Source organism: Triturus cristatus, chromosome 3_2, assembly GCF_964204655.1.
Source record: "Triturus cristatus chromosome 3_2, aTriCri1.1, whole genome shotgun sequence".
Classification (NCBI taxonomy): domain Eukaryota; kingdom Metazoa; phylum Chordata; class Amphibia; order Caudata; family Salamandridae; genus Triturus; species Triturus cristatus.
The window spans coordinates 955,161,973-955,183,724 of record NC_140584.1 but is presented as its reverse complement, the minus strand read 5'-3'; the positions used below and the strand labels follow the sequence as shown (position 1 = coordinate 955,183,724).

The 21,752-nt window shown below is 46.9% G+C and overlaps 1 protein-coding gene across 5 annotated transcripts in view; it reads left to right on the top strand.

Annotated features, from left to right (window-relative positions):
* Positions 1–21,752, top strand: part of ACACA (acetyl-CoA carboxylase alpha) — a 938,215-nt gene that overhangs the window by 674,212 nt on the left and 242,251 nt on the right. For all 5 annotated transcript variants that reach the window (XM_085649480.1, XM_085649478.1, XM_085649479.1 and 2 more), the window contains 2 exons: positions 10,832–10,975; positions 12,432–12,552. In XM_085649480.1, coding sequence (XP_085505606.1) covers positions 10,832–10,975; positions 12,432–12,552 — 265 coding nt within the window. The remainder of the gene's footprint in view (positions 1–10,831; positions 10,976–12,431; positions 12,553–21,752) is intronic.

Below are 21,752 nucleotides of genomic sequence, written 5' to 3'. Positions count from 1 at the left end.
GACAATATACCTACAACAAGCCAAGACTATTGGCCTTGTCAGTGGTTGTTAGTTGCATAAGAAAAATAAGCAACAGCTATGGCTTCGGTGAATCGAATATTGAAAATGCTTCAGTTCTGAAATGATGAGATTATGAAAGACCTACGACAAGTCTCACATGCAGTGAAGGGTGGTACTGCTGCAGAGTTAAGATTTTTTTTCACCCTGAGAGTAAAGTCAAAATTGGAGAGCCCAATAGGGACCTGTCTCAACTCCTGCTATTTAGAACTGCCGGTGCTGAGCACGGCCAGGACACGGCCCACTTAACGCCCTGAGCTTTCCCCAAGTAAGTAGCCTCCATTGCTTTTGGCTTGAGATAAACGACGCATCTTTACATGGGTGATTATAGCCACTTCCAACCATTTTAGGTCTTTTGTAGAGATATGGGAGGAATTTGATCCGATGCACTCACTCCACTTCTATTGATATCTACAGCTCGGACGTGCTATCGTTTCTGCCTGGCTACTATGTAGGAGGTGCTCACCTACAATCCCACTGGAAGCCAAAATTACTATCTCCCTATTAGCAGCGATGGGCAATAACTGTAGGATTTATAAATGTACCCTTCATCATAAACGCTACAGATGTATATGGTAAGTTAAGACATGCATAAGTGGCAAGTCTGGACTTTCTAGAGAACAAAGTGGGGTCATTTGCACTGATGGTACCAAGGGACGCTGCAGTCTCCACTAGAATTGCCTAATACAGCTCAAAAAACTACCCCCTGTCTATCTTACTCCGAAGCGGTTTTGGTGTACGAGCTCCTGCCTGAACTGCCTCATCTGTGAGATGGGGGTGGGGGATTTCCTCCACGCAATTTGGTCCTACAGAATCATCCGTCCCTCTTATGAAGGCTTGGAGGACCCTTCTCCTGGTTGATCTCACCCCAAAATTATCACTTCTATCTTGGAGGACAGCGGTTACATGCGGGCTGAAAGAGCCCTACTAGAGCAAGGACTAATTCTGACAAAAAAAGGACATTACACAAAACTGGAGGAAGTCAATAGCTCCTAGTATTACAATGTGGAAAGCTGGACCGGATACCTGCTGCTTTCATTAACTTCCAATCAGTGACGCTCGGACTACCCCAAAATTCATCAGAGGGTTTGGGTGGGAAGTGAGGCGGGGTAATACACCCAGGGAAGCCCAGCCAGGCCATGGCCCCTTTATGGGATAAATATCCCAAGTCTAAATGTAATGGGACAGGGAGTGGGCTAAACAATGTGGAAAGAGAGTACATGCGGACTGTCGAGGCTTTAGTGCCACTCAGTGGCAGTATTTTTATATTGCTTTATTGAAGGAAAACATATATACTCTCCGTCTGTGTTAATTTTGGAGATCACCCACCCCAAGCAGGACTATAGTTGACACCCCAGCACCGTGGGAGCACTGGCATTTTAAGACAATAAATCATAAAAAGGAGCATACAAAATCCACCTTGCCTATGGTAACCTTTGGTCACTGAAACAATACATCGTAAAACTGTTGTATCGCGGGGAGAGGCAATAAAATACTTTGACTGCAGCCATTTTGAACGGGGATAACCGAGCTTTTATCTAACCTTAACATTGCTATGTTTTGCTTTGACTCATGTCTTGAAAACCGCCTCTAGGGTGTGCAACATCTTGAGAGTCTCGGTGCGCATGTCCAGGAGCCCAGTCAGACTCTGCTGCCGGTGAATGCGAGCTGCCGTGTGGGCGGCGCAGTGCCAGCCCCAAGTATCCACGATGCTGAACTGTCCTAGAAGAGCGGGGGTCTAAGGACCCCAGAGGCAGAAAAATATCTCTGGGTCAGTTAGGATCCGGGAATGATACTTTCACATTAATTTATGATTTATAAGTTGTGATTTTAAGATATTTATGAAAGTGTTGTTTTAAGTAATGAAACTGATTGAAGATTCATATTCATTCTCTCTGTTGTGATTGTTTTTCGGTCCATCTGGCTCAGCATTCATGCCACCTCCCATGCCTATGCAGTTGAGCTAGGGTTGACTCGTTTTTGGTGGCCAACTTTCCATCTCACTCCAAGTACTCAGTCAGAGGCGCAACTAGAGCCAAATTTCGGGGGGGGCTGAGCAAAAACTTCGGGGGGGGCTGAACTTTAAGCAATAGGCAGAGTGGAGCTGCAGGGGCTCTTAGAAGGGGTGAAACAACAGCGAGGCCTCATTAACATGCAAATGGTATTTTAAAGACCTGTGAAGTGCTCGGGTGCGGCTGCTTTTTTGCCCGGGAAGGTGTGTCATCCCGGGCTGCCACACACGACAGGGGGGGGGCTGAAGCCCTGTGAGTCCAATGGGTGTTGCGCGCCAACTCAGTGCTTGGTCCTGCCATTGCGCGCAGTTTGATCTTCGATACTGCTTTGGAATGGCTACAGCCTCAAGAATATTGAAAATAGCTGGATGCGTAGCAGTGATAGAGGTAGTACGTTACAATGTATAGCTCGTACTGCTTCTCACAACAGATATACTTTCATACTCTTGCTGCTTAGCACCTTCAATATTGCCCCGTCCCTCTGCTGGACTGCCGGCCCCTCTACGGCAAAAGGTGGGTGCTGAGGAAGGCTGTTTCTTGGCCCAGGCGCAGAGAGGGGGCAGCGTTGAACAGGCAGACCCAATTGTCGTCTCACTCTGCAATATGACTTCAAGCATCGTGACAGCACCAACACTGCAATTCTGCAGATGGTTGATGGCTCGCTCCGCATCGTTGACACTGAAATCTCATGTCTTTGTTTTTCTGCTCGATCTCTTGGTTGCCTCTGATATTGTCCACCTCAATGCTTTCATCACCGTTCTGAGGAATCGAATGGGCATTGAAGGGGTGGTTCTTGACTGTTTTTTGCTTCTTTCTGACAAACCGTTCCCAAGTAGTGAAAATTGGGAGCTCTTTCTTTAATCTGGACAGCCTGCAATAAGGGGTCCTCAACGTTTGATCCTTTCACCAACCCTAGTTTAACCTCTATCCTGAAACACTTTGTGAGACCCCTATGAACTCTGGAGTCCTCTTTCCCCTGTATGCTAACAATACTTTCCTGAAAGTTTCATCGCTGCCCAACTGTACCCTTCTCTCCAACGCCCTTGCAAGAATTCAAACTTGAATGTCAACTCAGCACCTTCCACTTACCCCAACTAAAACAGAATTCCTTTTCATATCTCCGAAGAAATCCAACCTGCCTATACAAGAAGGGATAGAATCCATCTCTACCCTGGAGTACCAACCCACCATTGTTCAGAACGGCAAGTCACTTGCCTTCATCTTCGGCAATCGGCTCAACCTCCACGGTCAAACTGCAGCCGTGGCCGAGAGCACCCGGTTCCAAATAAGGCTTCTCTGGGGGATCAGGCCGCTCATTCAGGAACAGGATTTGAAATCAGTTGTTCAGATTTTGGTTCTCTTCAGTCTAGCCTACAGGAACTCACTCATTTCAGGCATCCCCAAAGCACACTTGGCTCCGCTCAGAGCAGTTCTACATGGTGCACACACTGTGTTACCAGTCGGAAGAAATGTGCCCACATCACACCTGTCCTGCTATCCCCTGAATGGCTCCCTATTGACACAAGAGCTGCATTTAAAGCTGCCTCCATCACCAGACACGACACTGCACTCCTCTTTGCCCATCTACCTAACTTCAACTAGAAAATTGAAATTCTCAGGTGCCGCCTTTTGTTCTAGAAACACACAATAGCTTCTCCTGGAGCCTCCCACCTAGGCGAGAACTATACAAGAACCAGTCATTCTCTGGGCGCACCCCAAGAATGTGAAACTCCCTTCCTCTGACCCTCAGTACGACCCCCAGGCACTTAAGACTTATTTTCTTTGAAATACACTTAGGCAAAATCTGTGATCTCCCACACACTCTTGAATGTCTGTTTTTATCTTTTCCTGTGCTGTATCTCAAATATATTCTTGCGATGATTGGTAACTGTACTTTTATAAAGTGCTCTCTTGCCCCTGGGTAATGTTGTGCTGTATAAAATCACAAAAACAAAACTAGTGCGGGGAAACAGCAATTAAAATGCATGCACCTTTGCCATCCATTTTTTTTACAACGCATATACCTTTACCACGCATGCCGTTACAACGAATTAACGTTGTAAAGGTATGCATGGTAAGGGCATAAGCGTGGTACTAGAGGTAAGGTCATATGCATAGTAAACATGCCGGTGTGTGTTAAGGCCGTAAGCGCTGTAAAGCTGCCGGCGTAGTTAGAGGAAACGTAGAGACTCATCCACTTCCTCTTAACGATCTGCGCCACACCTGAAGAGATGCCTCGTCGTCGTTGTGAGTGAGGTTAGCGGCAGGGCCGGCATTAGCACTGGTGGCGCCCGGTGCGGCAATCACTTTTTGCGCCCGTCACCCCAGGACCGCCACCTCGGATTCTCTCACTACCACCTGCAAAAGTACCCCTCGGCTCTCTCCAATCATAAGATATTGCTAAACACAGCATCCCCCCTTGAGGTCAAGGAGCCCCCTCCACAGGTCAGCGCCCAGTGCGGCCGCATCAGTCGCACTGCCCTAAGCGGGATTGGGCCTGGGGCAGGAGTGCAGTTATAGGGCTTTAGGGTATCTGGAAAAAGTGCTGGTGGGGGGGAGGGATCGTGCATGGGTCCTTTTTAAGAGTTCAGGGTGGGGGACGGGTATTTTTAAAAAGGTCTTTGGGTCGGGAACTGGTTGCGTAGTGGTACTGTTTTAGGGCTTAGTGCAGGGGCTGGATATTATTTAGAAGGGCTGAGGGCCAGGGGATGGGGTGGGGGTCGCGCTGGGGGCCGCTTTTAGGGCTCAGGGGTGGGGGGCGCGACAGGGACCGGTTTTAGGGCTTAGGGCAGGGGTCAGTTAAGGGAAAACCTTTACCACACATATGCCTTACACATTCATAGTTTTACAACGAAATTCGTTGTAAAAGCATGCGTGGTAAAGACATATTCGTTGTTAGAAAATGCCTGGTAAAGGTTATGCGTGTTAAAGGCATTTGCGTTGTAACGCACACATGGTGAAAGGCATGCGTTACAACGGAATGTGTTGTTCCGTCATACAGCTGCTCGTGCGCAAGCATGCGCAGACACTCTTTGTCGCCTGAGTGAGTTCTGCCTCATCTCCGTCCCCCCTTTCTCCATTCCCCTCCCTCTCTCAGACATGACCTGCGGAAGAGAGAGTCAATTTATCTTCATGATTTACAGCGCATCTCGGAAATACGCCTTCTCTGTAGACAAATGCAGAGAGATAAACTCTGTGCACTTTCTGACACGGCGCATGCGTAAACTTTGCATCTCTTTGTCGCTCAGCTCATTCCCATCCAGTGCAAGAGGCCCATTTTTCTTCTTTTCCACAATAGGATTAGAGCAAGAAGCCAGTAGTACATCACATTGATGTAATCAGCTGTCAGGTGTCTCAAAGCATGTCTATGGTGGCTCCAGATAGGACAGGGCACATTTACATGTGCAGAAGTTTACATCAGTCAAGGCTTTGTTTGGCGTATGTGCTGTGCTAGGATTTTCTTCCTATATTGGTTCTTGGATGCACTTTCAGGAAGAACGACGGCACTTCGCTTAGTCACAGTTGGCAGGTCCTGACTGTCGTACTTTACAGGTAGCTGGTCCTCTCCGTCATACCTTGCAGGTTGCATATCTGGTCCTCTCCGTCATACCTTACAGGTTGCATATCTGGTCCTCTCTGTCATACCTTGCAGGTTGCCTATCTGATCATACCATACAGGAGGCTTATTGTGAATGTCGCACAGTACGAGGAGTCTGATCCTGACTAGACCTGATGGTGACTTCCTTAGCTTAGCGGAATCTGCCCATACTACGGTACACAGCACTTGTGGCTAACCATGACTGACGTATCTTACAAGCGACAGTCCTGCCATACCTTACAGGAGGCTGGACCTGACAACCATACCATGGACATGGCGGATCCTGTCTGCCATAACTTACTGGAGGGGAGTCCTGACCTTGCAGGGAATACTGCTCTTGGCGCATTACAGATGGCTGCTCCTTACTGCCATCCTTAACAGGAGGCTCTTCCAAGGTACATACTGTAGTGGAGGATGATCTTGACTTCGGTGGCTGAGCGGTGGCGGTTCCCGCCATATCTTACAGGATGCTGCTCCTGGCTGCCTTACCGTATAGGATGGGAGTCCTGACTATGACCCTTCACACGAGGGAGGACTGCACGTCGTCCCTCGACAGATGGCAGCCCCTGACTTCCTTACATCAGCTAGTCTTGACTGTTAACCTACCAGGGGTTGGCCCTGGTTGCAATCTTCGGAGGTCTGGTCCTGAGGCTGACTGTGATTCTTTGTTAGGTGTCTGGCCCTGTCTTTCATGTATAATCTTACTGGATTTCGGTTCTGACTGTCATATATTACTAGAGGCTGGTCCTAGCTATCGTCCCTTTGCCGCCGCTGGCTGGTGACCTGCAGCACATTTCTGTGACCACTCAAGATACATAAATCTGTGGGCCACCAGCTCTTTGCTTTGGATTCAAACAATGTATTCTTCTGAGATACACACAGATCTAAGGCCGAATTGCTGAAAGTGACCATCCTTTTCGACCGGCTGCTTCCCTGTGACATTATAGGCATGTTGACTAGTTCATCAGTGGCCTGTTCACCGAGTTGGCACTAATCCTGTTGGGGTTGCAGACATCCGAGCCATGCCTCCCGTGCTCCACAGTGCCTGTCCTGCTCCGTCTATGGGTAGGGCCATTCCTGACCCTGCAACCTTACGAGGCCCATACATCCCACAGTGTCCTCCCGCAGACTTTCGACTGTATTCTCTGATGATTTATTTTCTTCGGAGGCTGATGCAGGCCATGGGCTTCCACCAGATATGCCCACCTTGCACCACCTGCCTGTGTTCACTGTGCGCTTCGGTGCCAGGTGCGTGAATCTGTTTGCTGGCTTGCTTGAATCGTTTGCTAGAGATAACATCTCTGTTGTTTCATGGCACAGACAGTGACTTCATAACCAGACCGAGGGTATTACACCTGATACTAAAAATGACCCGTCCCTTTGCAATATCTCTTTATCTCCTTCCTTCGTGGATGTTATGGTGTTTACGGAGTGCTGGTGTCTCCTGCAGTTAGATGCGTTTTATTACAAAAATAAAAGCTTATAAGGGTGATCTGATGTTTGGAGGACTGGTCAATTGATGGCTGCGGCGAGGCAGTGCTTCATTTATTAGATTATGTTAAGTGAAAGGGCCCAGACCTTATTTTAGTAACTCACTGCATAATGAATGGGCTCCCGAATATCAAGGATACCTAATTCCGATTCCACCTTTTTTCACTTTCTTCCACCACCCTACACTTCCTGGCTCTTTATTTCACTTTTGTTGGCTCTTTGTCATCCATGCTTTCTTTCTTTGCCACTGGTTCCCATCTTTCTATTCTCCCCCCTTTTCCCTTTAGCTCTCGTGTCTTGGGTCAGAGTTTTACGATGAAAAATATGTCCAGGGCGGTTCCCAAAAATGATTACAATTTCCCCAACACCTGCAACAATTACCACAAATTGAGTCCAAGACCGGGTCCACCCCTGCTGCAGTCGGCCTGCTAAATCTAGGGTTTACTGGCAGGCCGGTGGTCCGTTTCCCCCCTAAAGCAGCTTTGCTTCTATGGTGGGAGCCGTTTCGTGCAAAGGAAACAGCGACTACAGGGCTACCGTCAATGCCGAGCTTTTTTAAAAGATGAACTCCCTAAGCCAGGGTCTTACTTTACAAATAAAAAAAAAGTAAGTCTCCTATGAGACTTTTTACAGCATGGGCAAAGTGGACTATGGCTCAGTGCCCCAAACCTTTCATGGGGGCCACTGATAGAGCCAGCCCTGTTATGCAAAGAGTTTGGTTGCCCTGATGACCTTTAATAATTCTATAAGAGATTGTTTCAAATACCGTTTGCCTTTAATTTAATGTGTGATGAGTGAGAGTTAATTACAGACTTTTTTCAGAGAAATGTGTTTGTGTTTCATGCAACATCCATAAAAAAGTTTTTTAGACAAAAACAGGACTTTGCATATTCATATTTTTTTTAATACATATTTATATAGCGAACTCGACCCGAAGGTATTGGAGCGCTTTAGATGAGCACCGTATTTACATTACACATTCAGGCAGGCGGAGATTAAGTGATTTGCCCAGAATCACAGGACCTGGATGCAACCCCGAGGCTCGAACCCTGGTTTCCAGCACCAAGGTCGGCAGTCTAGCCGAGGGACCACATCCTCTCCATATGTCACATCGATTATTTGCAGTAGTTTTAGTGAGATGCTGCTGTGTTATAATATTGAAAACACACCTCACTATTCCTAAATATTACATGTAAACCCATTTAGACTTTGGACCAGTGCGCCTGTGCACTGACAGTGACCTGTCCAAAGAGGGCATTTAAAAGCTGAAACTGGATCATAAATTCAAAGCTGTTCCGTACGGGGTCCCCCAAAATACGTTTGGCCCAGGGCCCCCAAAATCCTTAAGATGTCCCTGTTCTCCCTGTGGAGGTTTTCTCCCCAGAGCGTTGGAGCCCATGTGGGGATCCGCCGAGGTTAACATAGCGGTCTGTGACGACAAAGAGGCCGGGCACCCCGAACCCTCACTCCCCCAACCTCCGAATGAGGCGGGCTGATGGGGCACCTGCCAGCTGTTAGGGGATGTCCCGTTACCGTCCAACGCTGCATAAGGCCCCAAGACCCTCCATGCCCCGACTGCGTCATCCCGGACGATGTTACCGTTGTAACGCTGCCCGTTTTCCCGCCTGTGGTAAAAAGCGCGGCGCTCCCTCGTGTTATTGTTGGCCATGATGTGTCCGCGCGCCCCCCTGCATTCAGCCCCAGCCTCCTCGCGCCTTTCTGCTTCAGCGGTCTGTCTGTCTGCCGGTTTTCTTTCCGCTGCAAATATCAGCCGTGCAGGTGCGCGATGCCCTCTGCCTGCTGGAGAGACCAAGGCCGTAAACATAACAAACGGCTTGTATTTGCCGCTGTGTCAAAGTTATGAGTTTATTTTGTAATGATGTGCTCCTGCCCTCATGAGCTAAACTGGCCGTGGCGGAGGTGTTATTAGTAATATGGGCTCGGCGGAGCAGAAAGCCGAGTGACCGAGAGATCAGTGTATCAGTCAGCGAGAGGGCGAATGCAACGAGACAGGCGCAGAATGAGAAAAGGGCCGCCGAGATTAAAGGCAGAGCCGAGCGGGGCCAGACCCGCCGCTCCGGTGGGCGGGAGGGCGCAGAGAGAGGGGAGCCGGGGGTCCTGCTAGCCACGCCTCCTGCTCCCGCCTGGCTGACTCCGGTGTCAGGCAGGACCAGCGCCGGGGCAGAAAATCTGGTCGCACCGGCGGGCCCTTCATGTGTGTGTTTACCAAATACCACCTTGACAATGTTCATTTTAGAAGTGGTGTGTCCTTTTTTCCCCTCCATTTTTGACGTGTTTACTTCAGCTCGGCTTTCTCTTAGACTGCACCGCAGCAGAACCATTTGGAATAAAAAGTGGTTTGATACAAAACATGTTTATGGTTCTGTCCTGAATGAAAAACTCATCGGGGCTTTTTTTGAAGAACTTGTTATTGCTTGGGCCGAGGAGAGAAACTGCAGGGCCGTTGTGTAGATTTTTAGAGCTGAAGCTGGTATAGGGGCTAGGGCAGGAGCAAGAAGGGGCATCAGACACAAGCTGCCAGCTCACCACCGTGGTGGGGCGGGGAATGCACAGGTAACTAGAGCAGACAGTGCCAACCTGGAGTTAAAAATTGACATCTGTTTAAATTAAAGTACATGGCAATACTCACCAGCGGCAAAACATCCAGCTGCTGCCATTGAGCTCCATCTAACATAAACCCCACGGCTCCCAGAAACAACCTCTGAGCATGACAGCCCATCTCAAGTGGCCACTTCCAGGAGGCCACAGAGAGGGAGCGCAGTCTTGTTGGCATTGAACATCAGGAGACTGCTTCTCTTTCATGCTGGGATGTTGAAAAGACAGTGTTGGGAAGTCTCCTGAAACCGTGTAAAGGGCTGTCATAGCATAGGGTCATTAGCATATGATAGGGACTCCTGCTAAGGGGTGTATGTATATTGTAAACCGGATGAACCACAAGGAGGAGGCCCGGAGACACCCACAGTAGACCCCACTGGCCTGTACCTGAAAGGTAGAAGAGCTAGGGCCTAGTCCTTCTTGACAAGAAGGATGACAACCATGGCAGAACCACTCAACACAGACCAGCCCCCTCCATACTGCAGCTCTTCAAAAAGCATTAATGGCCTGACCATGTTGGTTTGGTGATCTATCTTCCCTGTTGTCGCCTGCCACCTCAATTTGTCCCAGACATCTTCCTTCTAACTTCCATTTCCCCACACCGCTTCTCCACTCAGCCCGTTTCTGTCATCTATTTTATTTTCTCCAAGTTCTCTCTTCTGCTCCCACACCATCTCTTCCGTTGAGGCAAACTCCAGTCCATCTCTACAGATTTACTTATGTGTCCAACAAACTCTTTTCTGTCCTAGTCACCTGTCATCCTCCTTTCTGTCCTCCTCAGCCTCTGTTCTGTTTGTCAACAGCCTCCCTTCTGTCCTAAAGCTTCACTTCTCTCTCTTATAGTCTCCATTCACACCCATAGCAATTATTCTGTCCCAGCATTCTTCCTTCTGCCCGAGTAGCGTACTTTCTGCACCTACATACTTCCTTCTATCCAACAGCCTCCTTTCTGCCCCCACAACCATCCTTTATGTCGCTTGTATAATCTGTACTTAAGTTACAGCTGTATTTCCCCACATGTTTTACTCTTGCATTAATTGCTTTCTTCTTCTCCTAGGTTCTGGGCCGTGACGTGTATACCTCGAACAATCAACTGGGTGGAATCCAGATCATGCATTACAACGGCGTGACCCATAGCACAGTGTTTGATGACTATGAGGGCGTGTACACCATCCTGCAGTGGCTGACGTACATGCCCAAGGTAAGTGTGCATTCAGAGTATTTGCAATTGACCCCACATCTTGCTTCCTCAAAACAACAATTATAAGAGCACACACATATACGTGGCTCTATGCATATACTGTTGCAGATATATAAATGGAGGCAACACCAAGGCACACCTACACACATGGATACAAACACTGTAACACAAACGTACAGAAACGCCATTAGGTGCACACACTAAGTTCAAACACTACCAAACATGCACACAAACACCATCACTAGCATACATGCTATGTCATAAACACTATCACATTCACTCATGGGCTCATACAAACACGTTCTCATACATGCAAATAACATTACTGGTATCGACACAAATATTTTGAAACTCAAACATCCCCAAAAACAAGCACCATCACACACACGCATGCACGCACACACCCACACACACTTATCCTATTCTGACTGATTTCCTTCCCTCCGTCTTGTCTCAGACATATCAGTACATGTCGATAATGACAGTTCAAGTCACTCTGTTAAGCGTTACTCTCGCACTTTGTTAATCTGAATCCTCTTCTCAATATGTAACCAAAACCTTCTAATGGAAATCAGAGCCCATTGTAGGCTGTCTTGCAGACAGCAGCTTGAAAAACCTCAAATTTTTACAGACGTGTGATTTTTATCAAAGCAAGATAATGTTGCTAAAATCCCAACGGCTGAAGTCCATAATGAAGTATTATTTTCTTACTTTATTACAGACAACCAAACAATACAGTCCAGTATTTTACATACTGTTTTCACTTTACATTTCCCTATTAGAAAACAAACCCCTTTTCATGTTGACTGCGCCCAAAAAACTGTAATATAAGGGAACATGCAACGTCACTTGGCCCGATATTCCAGGAGTCAGGTGACATTTACACACCACTGTAGTAGAACTCTCCGATCCAACACATAGTTCAACATATGACTCGACGACAAACAGCGTCATCTGTGGCTTGACTGCTAACTTTGCATATTCTGTGCATAGAGAGGACAAACCCTAGAATTGGTTTGTTCCTATGCTCCAGCTGTGGATTACTTTTTCACTACACTAGCCTACGAGTCGACAAAGCCTACACACAAGTTGTGCATCCTTTTTATCAGTATTCTACACCATTCATGAGGCTTGTTTCAATTTTGTTATACAACCTGCAAACAAAACAGTCAAATATCAACAAATCTTTCATTGTACCACCACTATACATACCTTTACTACTTAAATACACAGGGATAAAGACATATATATACACACTCGTGCACAGATATTTGTGTTCAGATGTACACATACACAAAGAATCAAACACTTGGATTTATAAATACGTTTGATAAATAGTAACTGTTATGCCTATCACAGTCCTGGGTTTCTGCATTGGCCAGCATGAGACACCAGTGTGTGTTTGGTATCTGGCAACAAGATCCAGTGGTTTACTGAAAACATATTCTCTTTTCAGTGTGTCTCCAGCTCTGTCCCAATTCTTGCACCCAAAGATCCCATCGACAGAGTCATAGAGTTCGTCCCCACCAAGGCTCCCTATGATCCCCGCTGGATGTTGGCAGGGCGGCCACACCCAAGTAAGTACCATCCTCTGCTTGCAGGGTTATTAAAATTACCTTTCACAGGTAATGCAGCACTAGTGGAAGGATTTTTACAAATAACCAGTCACTCGTGCAGGATTTATGGTCTAAGGAAATACATTTTTACTAAAGCCCCTTTAAGTATAGATTGGATTATCTGAATAAGGCATACATTCCTTCACGTTTGGATAGGGGTATCTGTTCACCTATAGGTCAATTTATATGAAGCGTCTTTTGTTAAGAGTTTAAAAAAAATGAAAGGTATGAAACATATTACTGGCCCCACAGTACATACCTGTTATATATAGATTACCCCACGCTACATACCTTGAAACACAAATGAGAATTGTTGTTATCTGGCAAGTTATGGGACACTTTTTGTCAACTTCAGACAAGTTAAAGAGTAAGATGATTCTGTGGTGATCTAAGCCTGGGACCTGCAGGTCTCACACTCTTGTATGAAAAGTGTGCTAACATACAGAACTTAAAAAAAAAAAATAATTATGACTAGTAAGTGGAAGTCAACGGAGAAGGTTTAGACCGCACGCCATAAACTGAATTTCTAATATGCACCAAAGTGATGCTTTTGGATGATTAAAGCTCTTGGCAAGTGAAGAAGGGAAAGCATTGGAAAAAAAGAAGCCTTACACAGCAAGGTGATTTTCAAAAATAAATCTGCAACTACCTGCCTTCCTTAGGAATGATGCCGTGCAAGCAGAAATGCAGCTCCTTCATTTTACTGAGTCTTATTTAGGCACTATTCCAGATGATCTATAGGAAATATCATGGACACCAGCTTAAGTGCCGCACTGGTCCTTTTGAACCTCTCTGCAGCACTCAATCAGGCGTTTGTTAAGCACGACTAAGTGTCTGAAGGCGCTGGGTGTGGGGGAGGGGGGGTTGCAGGTTCCAGTCCATCAAGGAGGGGGTCTGTTGAAGAGCCAGGTTTTGAGGTTACTTGCGTTTCTGTCGGAGGTGGAGCAGAAGGGCGTTCCAGGCTCTGGCCGCGAGGAAGGTGAAGGAGCAGCCTCTCGATCTGGTCTTTCTGGTGCGGGGGACCACGGCGTAGGAGAGCTGGGCTGATCGTAGGGTCCTTTGGGGTGCGTGGAAATTGAGTCGGCTGTTCAGGTATGCTGGTCCGGTGTCGTGGAGGGCCTTGTGTGTGGGTGAGCATTTTGAAGGTGACTGGCCTCGATGGGGAGCCAGTGGAGTGTGCACTTGATATGGTGTTCCTGGAGCAATTACTTTAACTCCTATACCAGGTAGGTAATTGTGGCAAAGTTTTAAACAGGATCACCTCATGCCTTTCAGCGATCTGTCTACCACTTATCAATCAATATTCCTACCACTACCACATGAAATACCTAAGGGCTTTTCACTGTGCCCAACACTATTCAGTGCCTTATTTGCGGCGCTGGCAGGATTAACTACATCTTTGGATTTTATGTTATTGACATATGCTGACTATTCTCAGACCATCATTAGGCTAGACACCCATTTCTCCTGTGCCAAGACAAAACTCCAAAATTGTCTTATAGCAATGGTTAAAACAATGACTACAAACACACTCAGACCTAACACTAATAAAACAAGTCCTGATAGTTGGGTCTTCGGGTTTCATGATCCACATATTGGTTGCCATCCTAGTTTTCCAGTTCTAATACACCAGATTCTTTTCTGTATAGTTTGTTTATTTTTGACTGATATTTATCTCTTACAAGTTAAATCAGTAAGATGGCTTTGACATAGTTTTGCTGTGTCAGATCTTATTTCTTTACTCCCACTTCTTAGAAATCCAGTAGCAGAAGCCATCAATTTATTTCACCTGGACCAGTGCAGGAAATTGAGCAGGATCCCGGCTGCCCCAGTGAAATATGCACAATTTGTCCCAGTGGAATTGTTTACACAGGCCACATTTAGCAATGCTCCACATTTCTCTCTTCCTGCCGGCAGTGAGAGGGTTTTTTAGGTTGAGTCTGGGCAGCACATGACCTGCTCTGCGAGGCATGCTGTATTGGAGTATGTACTTAATGCCCCACCCACTCTCCCCATATTTTTCATTGGCTTGTGTCATAGCCCTTCATAAAGGCTGGCTTCTGATTGGTTAATAGGCTTGTTAGTCCCTCCTTGGTACAGCCTTGTCTTCATTTGTAACCTCCCATCGTGACTGGCCTTTTACTTCTGTTGTGACACGGAATGCCTTATTTACTCTGTAAGTACTATTTTGTTTAATGCGTTTCTCCTACTGCAGGCACGACATACGCAATCCGCGCTTTCACTTTCAAGCAATCCCGGACAATGGCGGCTACTTCTTTGAAGCGAAACATGTCTCGCATTTACAAGAGTTTGAGTTATTGCCATTGTAAGTGACAATAGCTTCAACTCTCGTAAATGTGAGACCTGTATATGTGCTATATATTTCGAGAGCGTGAACACCACACATTGGCTGAACGAGGAGTCTGACGAAGTGCAGAGTGCTGCACAGAAAGGCAGACTCTTTTACGAAGATCACATGGCATTTCGGCCCCGTTGTTTACTGGAATGCGTTCACGGAGAAGTGGTGGCCTGGTGCCTAGGTTGTGGTTGTGGAACAAAGAGCTCTGGTTGTCGGGCTTCCATTTTGAACAGATTGTGCAGTACTGCGCAGGTCCCTTGCCTCTCTTGTCTGCCAATCTTGGGAGCAAAATAGGCAGAACACAGACTTTACTAAAACACCGGGCTTTTTGTATTTAGACAGTGTGTGGGACTTTTATAAAATTCGGTCTCCTAAGTTAGCTGATAACATCTATTTTAATCGATTTGTTTCCGCTATTGCAGTGAGGTGTGTTCACGCGCCCTTTGGATTGCCACATGTTCAACGTTTCCGAATTGAAGTGTGTTTTGCATTCACACGTTTCCACCTGTCTTGCAGGTGCCCGTTTGTGCTTGTTCTGTGCATAAGAGCTATGTTGAGTGCTCTCCTCCCTGCTTTGGGTTCATGGTTGTGTGTTCATATGCCCAAGCATCAGTGCCTTCGCGAGAGGTGCTGCTCAACAACGGTAACTACCATCTGATCTCTTTTACTTCAAAGCTTCAGCACAGCCTCAGCGTGGATTGGTAGGCTGGCCTCACTCTACGTCATTGCAGACACTGCTTCCAGTCCTGGACCTTTCACCTACAATTCACTGATGCCAAATATGCGAGTGTAGTTAACTGGATGGAAGACCACGCTACAACACCCAGAATGCAATAGGCAGGTAGTTCAGTGGCGTAAGGAAACTTGAGTGGGCCAACTACAAATTACATGGATGGGGCCCATCTTTCCCAGCCCACCATCTTTTACTTTTGCTGAGGGGGCCCCCTGGAGCTCGAGGCCACCCCGCACCCCGGAGGTTTTGTTACGCATCTGGCAGATACACAAAGGTCATGACTGGAAACTGTGTCCGGTTATGGCATGAATTAAAGTTGTCATGCAGTACATTACATTGAGATGAATAGACGCCAGATCATTTTGCAATTTTCCCATGTTCTTATTAGTTTATTAGCAAGTCATGGCTACAGACCCGTTTGAATAGTAAATAGGTCAGTGTAATAAAAAACTTATTAAAAAATTTATATCCATAAATCTTTATTGCGTTTTATAGAACCAACAATGAAGGCAAATCTTGGTAAAACTTCATGCGATACAATACGACAGAAGATACATTATTAGTCTGGAGGCATGAAAGGGAGTTCATAGACCAGTATTCTTAGCATCGAGACTATTATATTATAACATAATGATCTTATGAGGTGAGACTCTAGCGCAAACGGACAAAACATGGTCCGGTTGAAAAATGTGGTACTCCACATTTAGCCAAAGATCAGTTCTGTACTGAACAAAGTATATAATATATATCTCATAAGTGTACCGCAATAGATATCTTTTCTGTAGAAAAGGGAAGAGAGATGATAGAGAGGGGGAACCCAGTGAATCTAATGACTGGATTGGAAAAGTAGTTACATGGCTCAGGTGTTGGTCACTTACTGCAGATATGAGGGAGAGAGGCTGTTGTTGTGTTCAGTAAACCTATCCAGAGTATATCTCTTTTTAGTTTTTTTTTTACAAAATATAATGAGAAAGCCCTCTGGGCCTGGAGCTTTTCCAGAACGGATGGAATTTATTACACTCACAATTTCCTCAGTTTCTAGAGGTTTATTTAAGCGGACTTTATATGTCTTCGAGATTAATTTTATTTGAAGACCCTGAAGGTATGCTAGGCCGTCAACCTTATTGATGTTTGGCTGAGGACTGTAAAGTTCCCCATAGAACTTTCTGAACTCCTCTAATATTTCTATATTTCTGTGAGCCAGCCGGGGTTTTGATGTGTGGGATTTGGTTACTGAGTTTCTTGAATTTGAGGGTGGCAGCGAGAGCTCTCTCACCTCTGTTAATGCATAGTAATGTCTTGGATTTCTGGGCATCTACCCATAACTATGCTTGTTTGCTGATTATGGTGCTTGTTAGACCTGGCATCCTTGGCATAATTACCCCTGACTTTTTGCCTCTACCTCCTGTATTTTTGACACTGTGCTGGATTTCGTTTTTGCTGGCTTAGATGCTTTGGGCACTTTGCCACTGCTGATCAGTGCCAAAGTGCAAGTGCTCCCTGTGTAAATTGTTATTGTGATTGGTTATCCATGATTGGCATATTTGTTTTACCAGTAGGTCCCTAGTAAAGTGCACTAAGTGTGCCAGGGCTGGTAATTCAAATGCTACTAGTGGGATTGCAGCACTGATTGTGCCACCCACATGAGTAGCGCTGTAAAGAGGTCTCAGGCCTGCCACTGCAGTGCCTGTGAGCAGTTTGTTAACTGCCATGTTGACCTGGCCAGTGTACTCACTTGCCAGGCCTTACCCTTCCCTTTTATTACACCTAGGCCACCCCTATGGTAGGCTCAAGGTACCCCCTGGGCAGGGTGCAGTGTATGTGAAAGGTAGGACACCTACTAGTGCCTGTAACATGTCCTGATAGTTAAATACTGCCAAGTTCGTTTTTCACTATTGAAAGGCTTATCTTGCCCATAGGACAGAATGGGGAATGCTGTGTATCATGTTACCCTGCATATCTTCCCATAGGAGTGAGATAGAAAAATGGAGTTTGGTATCCCTGAACTCGGAATTTAATAACACATCTTTTAGTAAAGATGGTTTTTAAATTCTGTGTTTGAAAATAGCACTTTCAGAAAGTGGCTATTTTCTTGTTCAACCTTTCTGTGTGCCTCTGCCTGTTTGTGGATTGACTGTCTGGTTTGAGATTGACAGGGGCTGGGGTGGCTCCAGGAGTCTGGGTGAGTCAGCACTAGGTTGAATAGGTCGATTTGCATTTGGAGTGCTGGGAGGAATAGCACCTGGGCCTGAATAGGGCTGTGCCTGCCTTCCACAATGCCGGCTCCACCTCTTGCGGTGTGTCTGTTGACCCTTGCCCACACTAACAAAGGAAGAAGTTGTGCACTGGCAGAGTGCACCCAGAACTGGTTTGGACTGGGTCCAGGACCCCTCACACATAGAGAACAAAGACTTTTTGGGGTATAAATATGAGAGCTGAAACCCCTGAATTTTAGACTACTTCGTGATCAAGAGGAACCTGTTGCCAAAGAGGACAGCTGAAAAGACTGAGGAGAAGTACTACCCTTGCTGTGTGTCTGGGGTTGGCCTGCCATTTGCCGTTTCTACTGAGGAGAGTACCAAGGGACTTTGCTGTGTGCTGTGTCCCCCTGCTTGAAGAAGGACTTTGCTGTGTTCTGTGTCCCTCTGAAGAAAAGTCTCCAAGGACCTGAGAAGAGCTGGCCTCCTGTTTTGAAGTCCCAGGCACAAAAGGACTTCACCCCCAGCTTCCCTGAACTTCCTTGCTGGGAGTTCTGACCTGCCAGAAGGTGCCTGTAACTGTGTGTGAGGCCTTTGCTGTTGGAAGCTGGAAGCGCGATGCAACGGGGAGAAGCGTGTCGCCGCCGCAGCAGCCGTTGTCGCATCGCGAGGAAGCATGTCGCCGCTGCCACTGTTCGCCGCCACATCACCGGAGAAGCGTGTCGCAGGGCCCGTCGCATCGCTGAGGAAGCGTGCCGCCGCTGATCGCTGTCGCAACACCAGAGAAGCGTGTCTCAGCTCAGGAAACCACCGATTTCACCGCACGCCCATCGGGCGTGCATGCATTACCTCCACGTTGTCGCGTCGCATCAAAGATGCCATTTTGTCGCATCGCACCTGATCGTCGCAACGCATCGAGGCACCATCTTGTCGCATTGTGACCGGAGCGCAGGAAGAATCGACTCATCCCCTTCCCTGCGACCCTTTTGTTTGTTCTGCATTACGCATCCAAGGTACTTTGAGAGTAAAGTGTTGCATTTACCATCTACAAGCTTATTTTTGCAACAACCTTTTTAAAGACATTCGACTGAGTATGTAGATGTTGGATTTTTTGTCGTTTTGGTCTTGTGTAGATAAAGATATTTTATTTTTCTAAACAGGTGTGGTGTCCATTTGTGGTGTTTTCACTGTGTTACTGTGAGTGTTGGTACAAATACTTTACCCATTGCCTTTGGGATAAACCTGTCTGCTCCTGCCAAGCTACCAAGGGGGTGAGCAGGGGTTATCTAAAGTGTGTATCCCCCTTACCCTGACTAGAAGCAAGGGTCCCTATTTGGTCAAAGGTACCTACCTCTGCCAACTAGAGACCCCCAATTCTAACAGGGTTATATTTGTTTTTTGTTGTTGTTTCTTTTAAAGGTGATCATCTTTGGAGTTTTTAAATGTCTCCCCTTTCCTCATTATTGCGATGGCTAATTTTTGTGATATTTCTTTTTCGTCTCTTTTCCTCTTGAACATGCATTTCATAATTTCACTCTTATGGCACATTTAAATGCTTTCCCATAAAAGTATTGTGGGGGCGACAGAATGCTCATTTTCTTCGAAGTATGATTCGATTAGCCTCTGTAACTCTTTTATGTCTGAATCTTTGTCTAGAATTTCTGCATTCATACGCCATAATCAGTGTCTTTTTTAGTAGGAAGATTCAGAATAGATATCGATATTGCTGCATGGTCTGATATGATAATAAGTAGAATTGTGGCATTGGAGGAGGCAGGTTGTAGAGTTGCATCTACTAGTGGGTAGTCAATGTGGAGAAGCTTGAGTGGCGTGGAGAGAAGAATGTAAAATCACTACCCATAGGGTTGTGGATCCGCCAAACGTCTAAGAGACCATGAGTAGTGCATAAGTTGAGCTTTCGTTTGTGTGCCTTGGGGGTCTGCAATTAAATGTCGAGTATTGGTCTAGTATGGAATCCATTAGAAGGTTATAGTCGCCTCCAAAGATGATTTTGGAGTCATGTGGGATGTCTGATAACTTCCACAAGCTCTTGTTCTAATTTTCTCATTTTCATCAGCTTGTGGAAGGGCTACACGTTTTGGTTGTTGCATAAATGTAGCTGTTTTGACCAAAAGATTAAGTTTCATGGGGTCAAAAAGGAGTTAGTTGGTTCCCAGACAGTTTAACCTGAATCCAGAGCATGTTCAGAACGCTGCCTAAGAAAGCTACTTCCTGGTCACAAGTTAATACCATAGAACGCGCCTCAAGAAATTTAGTTTTTGTTTTTTTGTGTGTTTTTAAGTCTCTTGATGTATTTTAATTCTCCAGTGTGCTATATAACACTTTCCCTGTTGGTTCAAATTCACATTACTCCATTTATTACTCTGTTTAGTGTAGAAAAAACAATTCCAGTAAAATAGCCACACTGACAAAAAATGTTGTATTTTCTTTTCGGCTCAAATTGTACTTTTTTAATTATAAGAAGCACTCTGCACCCAGCCCCCCGACTCCAGATCACCCGTTGTACGAATGCCTCGTGAAGGGGGCTCTGAAGGCAAAGGCCCTGGCATCACCGTGTGGAATCAATATTTGATCTTTGTTCACAGTCCGCTGCTCACCTTTGTCTCCTGTCTTGTTACCGATAATATCATTTATTTTATCATCTGTAAAAATATGTATGAGGTCATGCGCTGTGCATTTGGGCCGTTTATGAATGTGTTACTCCCCATAACTGCAAATCTCACTCTTTTTATGTTTTGCATTTTAATAATGCCTCTTACAACAGAAGTTTTCTTGGGGAATGTGTACATAATCTTCTTTGTGTAAACGTGCACCTTGTCAAGATGTCCACCCCTCCATACACCCCGAAGAATTGAACTCCTCGCTTCACATGTTCATTAAATGGTAAAGATCCGGAAAGATTTTTCGTCAGCAATACCCTTGCGCGTCGCTAGGCGTCGTCTGCGGCTCTGCGTCTGTCGTCGGCGTCGTGATCGCCGGGATGACGTTGTCGGAGTACTTAGACGCCGCCCTCGTGTGCTGACGTTAGTTCTTCTTTTTTCCGCGCCAGTAAGCGGCGATCCGGGAAGAGCATACCCTTTTAGTCACTTGTTGACCAAACTTTTTGAACTCTTTTGGTTCCTATTTCCAGTCGACCTCGACTCTGGTGCTGGTAGGGATGCCTGGATTCAAACCGTGCGACGCCTGTCACCGCCTGATGTCAGTCACGGACCATCACCGCCGGTGCCTCTAATGCCTTGGGGCCAACCATGATGCCGAGTCGTGCCTCGACTGCCGGGCCTTGGCGGGAGCGGTCCCGCAAGCTTCTCGAGATCTGGCAGTCGGCTCCGCGCTGCTCGAGGTCCCGGTCGAGGAGGAGGTCGAGGGACCGGTCACGGAGCCACAGTCATCACCGTTCGTCGGGGTCAAAGTCCTCGCATTCCGGTAAGTCGAGGCGCAGCAAGAAGTCGAAGAGGCGACATCGCTCTTCCGACTCCCCTCGTCGGTCGCGCGACTCGGCTGAGGGTTCGGGTGGAGCCGCAGGAGTCGCGTCCGACCCCATACCCTCCGGTCCCTGGGTCTGACGCGACTGCGGCGGAGATCAGAGACTTCCTCGTGGCCATGAGGAGTCTGGCTCCGCCGTCGACGCCTGCCGGCGCGCCTTCGGGCCCCGCAGGCTTGACTGGGATGCCTAGCAAGCCGGCGGCTCCGGCCCCATCGTCGACTTCAGTCCCGACGCCGCAGGCCCCTGTGGGATCCAGCCCTGGATGCCGGTCGATGCCGGTCGACCTTACAACCCCTCCGCCGGTGTCGACCCCTTCGGTGCCGCCCCTGGCGCCATCTTCGGACGACGTCATCCCCAGGTTTAGTC